A 4,038-nucleotide genomic window follows, 5' to 3' on the forward strand; every position below is an offset into this window, starting at 1 on the left:
AAGTGCATAGTAATGATAGTGTTGCAGACCCACTGACTAAGGCTTTGTCGCAGCAGAAGTACGAGGGTCATACTAGTTCCATGAGTATTAGATACATGGGTGATTGACTCTAGTGCAAGTGGGAGATTGTTAGTGTTTGTGCCGTAGATACAACACAATGATGTTTTAGTTTAAGTCATTAGGATTATTAATGTTTATGTTCTATCGATTATTCTATTTATAATTTATTAATTCTTAATTTACTGTGATATAAATGTTAGATTAATAAATGTCCTTGGAATATGATATGCAATTCTATATCTCTAAGTACGTGACTTAGAAATGAGATTATGAGAATAGTATCAATATTCCTAAAGGTCCCTAGTCGAGTATTATTATTAAGGGACAATTGATGTGCACTGCTCAGACAAGGATTAATGTGGCAATGGGAGAGCTTAGTATGGACTTTGACAATGAAACTATAAAGTTCAACATATTTGATATGATGAGGTATCCCGTGGATACCGAGATGTGCTATGCATTGAGCACAACGGGAGATATTGCACAAAAAACTTCGAGTTAATGAAAGAAGATGAACTAGAGACAATGATTTTGCATGGCATTGGTATTGACAAGGAAGGAAATTTGGAAGTCATTGTTGAGGGTTCAGGTATTTATACCGATAGTATCATGGAGCACTACAAGGATCTATATGGAGTCGATTTTGTCAAAGATGTGACGAACTTGGTACTACCTCTTAAATCCACTGAAAAGTAGTTGTTGTCAATTGTTCAAGCACCTGAACTAGAACTCAAATCATTGCCTTATCATCTTAAATACGTGTTTCTAGGGAAGGAAGAGACATTGTCTATCATAATTTCATCAAAGCTCACATCTGAACAAGAAGAAAAAGTGGTGAAGGTAGTTAGCAAACACATGAAAGCTATTGGGTGGAGCTTAGCAGATATTCGAGGAATCAGTCCCATATTATGTGTTCATCATATTCACTTGGAAGAAGGTGCAAAACCTGTGAGAGTGCCTCAATATCGACTCAATCCTCATACGATGGAAGTTGTGAAGAAAGAAGTCATCAAGTTATTAGATAATGTAATCATTTATCCTATCTCTAACTCAAAGTGGGTTTCTTCCGTGCATATTATTCCCAAAAGGTCTAGAGTTAAAGTTGTAGCGAATGAGGAGAACGAGTTGGTGCCTCAAAGAACCATCACTGGTCATAGAGTTTGTATTGATTACAGGCCTCATAATAATGCTACAAGAAAGGATCATTTTCCCTTACCATTCATTGATCAAATACTGGAGAGGTTGGCTGGCAGTGCTTATTACTGTTTCTTGGATAGATATTTCGGATATAATCAAATCGCTATAGCCCCGGAACATCAAGAGAATGCAATATTTACATGCCCTTTTGGTACTTTTGCCTTTAGGCGCTTCTCTTTCAGTCAGTGCAATGCGCCTGAGACTTTTCAGAGATGCATGATGAGCATATTATTTGATTATATGGGAAACATTATCGAAGTTTTCATGGACGATTTCAGTGTCTTTGGTGATGATTTTGATGGTTGTTTGAGGAACTTGGGATTAATTTTGCAAAGGTGTGAAGAAACAAATCTAGTGTTGAACTGGGAAAAGTGCCACTTCATGATGACCCTAGGTATTGTTCTTGGACATATGATTTCTTCAAGAGGCATTGAGGTGGATAAAGCAAAAATTGACTTGATTCAGTATTTATATGCTCCGACAAGTGTACAGGAGATTAGGTCATTTCTTGGACATGTTGGTTTCTACAGAAGATTCATTTAAAACTTTTTAAAAATTGCAAGACCCCTAACTAATCTTCTTCAGAAAGATGTTTCTTTCGAGTTCAATGATGAATGCAAGTTAGCATTTGAGGAGCTGAAATCAAAGCTTACATCATCCCCCATCATACAAGCACCTGATTGAAATTTGCCTTTCGAGATAATGTGTGATGCTTCAGATTATGCTATTGGAGCTGTACTTGGGCAACGGAAAGACAAAAGGGTGTATGCTATGTATTATGCTTCGAGGACCTTAAATGATGCACAACTCAATTATGCAACCATTGAGAAGGAGCTCATAGCTTTTGTTTTTGCTTTAGAGAAATTTCGATCATACTTTCTTCTTACAAAGGTGATTGTGTACACCGATCATACGGCCTTAAAGTACTTGTTGGCCAAGAAGGAGGCAAAACCAAGACTCATTCGTTGGATCTTGCTGCTACAAGAGTTTGACATTGAAACTAAGGACACGAAAGGATCTGAGAATGTTATAGCTGATCATCTGAGTCGCTTGGTGAGGGAGGAAGAAGATGTGCCTATAACTGAGACGTTTCCGGATGAACAACTTCTCCAGATTGAGGTAAGTGCTCTAAAAAACTTTATTCCATGGTATGCAGATATTATAAATTACTTGCACACTAGAATGTTACCTAATACTTTGACTAGTGCACAAAAGGATAAAGTTAAACATGATTCAAAATTTTATATGTGGGATAACCCATATCTTTGGAAGCATTGTCCCGATCTAGTAATTAGAAGGTGTTTTCCTGATAATTAATTTGAATCTGTGTTAAGGTTTTGTCATAATTATGCATGCGGAGGGCACTTTGGACCGAAAAGAACAGCACATAAGGTCTTAGAGTGTGGTTTTTATTGGCCTACAATCTTTAAAGATGCTAAGGAATTTCGTAGCACTTGTGATAGATGCCAGCGATTAGGGAACATAAATGCTAAGAATCAAATGCCCATGAATCCTATTTTAAATGTTGAGTTATTTGATGTTTGGGGCATTGATTTCATGGGACAGTTCTTGAATTTAAATGGTTTTCTTTATATTTTGTTGGTTGTTGATTATATGTCGAAGTGGGTGGAAGCTAAAGCCACCCGCACTAATGATTCTAAAGTTGTTTAAGAGTTCTTGAGGATACATATTTTTTCTAGATTTGGAATGCCGAGAGTTGTTCTTAGTGATGGAGGATCACATTTTTGCAACCGGACCATTGAGGCGTTGTTTCGCAAGTATAACATCACACATAAGGTTTCTACACCTTATCATCCATAAACCAATAGACAAGCAGAGGTGTCTAATAGGGAAATTAAGAAAATCTTGGAAAAATCTGTGGGGTCAACTCGAAAAGATTGGAGTCAACACCTAGATGATGCACTTTGGGCTTATAGAATGGCATACAAGACACCCATTGATATGTCACCTTATTGCATTGTCTATGGAAAGCCTTGTCATCTACCAGTGGAACTCGAGCATAAAGCATATTGGGCAATTAAAAAATTCAACATGAACTTGGATGAAGCTGGTTTGCATCGCAAGCTACAATTGTCGAAATTAGAGGAGTTACGCAATGACGCTTTTGAGAGTGCTCAGATTTATAAAGAAAAAATGAAGGTATTTCATGATAAGATGATTTAAAGGAAGCAATTTGAAGTTGGTCAGAAAGTGCTCTTGTATCACTCCAGGTTGCGTCTTTTTTCTGAAAAGTTGAGATCAAGTTGGATTGGTCCGTTTGAAATTATAGAGGTATTTTCACATGGAGCTGTGATAATTAAAAAAGATGATGAAAATACATTTAAGGTAAATGGGCATCGTCTCAAACCATACTTGTAAGACCCTTCGAATCACATTAAGGAAAGTGAGGCTCTTCAAGATGTGATCATTTTTGGTGCTTAAAATCTGAGACACATTGTCTAGCCAAAGACAAAAAAGAAAAGCGCTTATTGGGAGGAAACCCAAGATTACTGTGAGTGTGTATAAATATTATTATAGTTATAGTTATATTATTATTATTATTATTATTATTATTATTATTATTATTATCATCATCATTATTATTATTATGACTCCCACAAGGTGCCTTGACAATTTTTGTATGAAGTGTTCCAGGATTGAAGCTAGTATTTGGTATTTTTGAATTAAAAAAACAATTAAAAAATTAGTGCACGGTGCAAGAATTCATTCCGTGGTGTGCACAACTACTGTAAGTTGACAAGAAGGACTCAATTTCTTTAC

The 4,038-nt window shown here is 36.3% G+C and overlaps 1 protein-coding gene across 1 annotated transcript; it reads left to right on the plus strand.

Moving 5' to 3' along the window:
* Positions 1-3,195: 3,195 nt before the first annotated feature.
* On the plus strand, positions 3,196-3,636 carry LOC141694661 (uncharacterized). Its single transcript, XM_074499230.1, has 2 exons — positions 3,196-3,417; positions 3,511-3,636. Exons 1-2 carry the CDS (start codon positions 3,196-3,198, stop codon positions 3,634-3,636), a joined length of 348 nt encoding a protein of 115 aa, XP_074355331.1.
* The last annotated feature ends 402 nt before the right edge of the window (positions 3,637-4,038 follow it).

The sequence above is a fragment of the Apium graveolens genome, chromosome 2, assembly GCF_009905375.1.
Source record: "Apium graveolens cultivar Ventura chromosome 2, ASM990537v1, whole genome shotgun sequence".
In the NCBI taxonomy this organism is placed as follows: Eukaryota; Viridiplantae; Streptophyta; class Magnoliopsida; order Apiales; family Apiaceae; genus Apium; species Apium graveolens.

Bases quoted from the DNA above. Each gene is read 5' to 3' on its own strand.
- LOC141694661 (XM_074499230.1), top strand. From the start codon at position 3,196: ATGGCATACAAGACACCCATTGATATGTCACCTTATTGCATTGTCTAT. The intron at 3,418-3,510 runs GTATTTCATGAT...TTTTCTGAAAAG, and splicing joins TTTATAAAGAAAAAATGAAG to TTGAGATCAAGTTGGATTGG.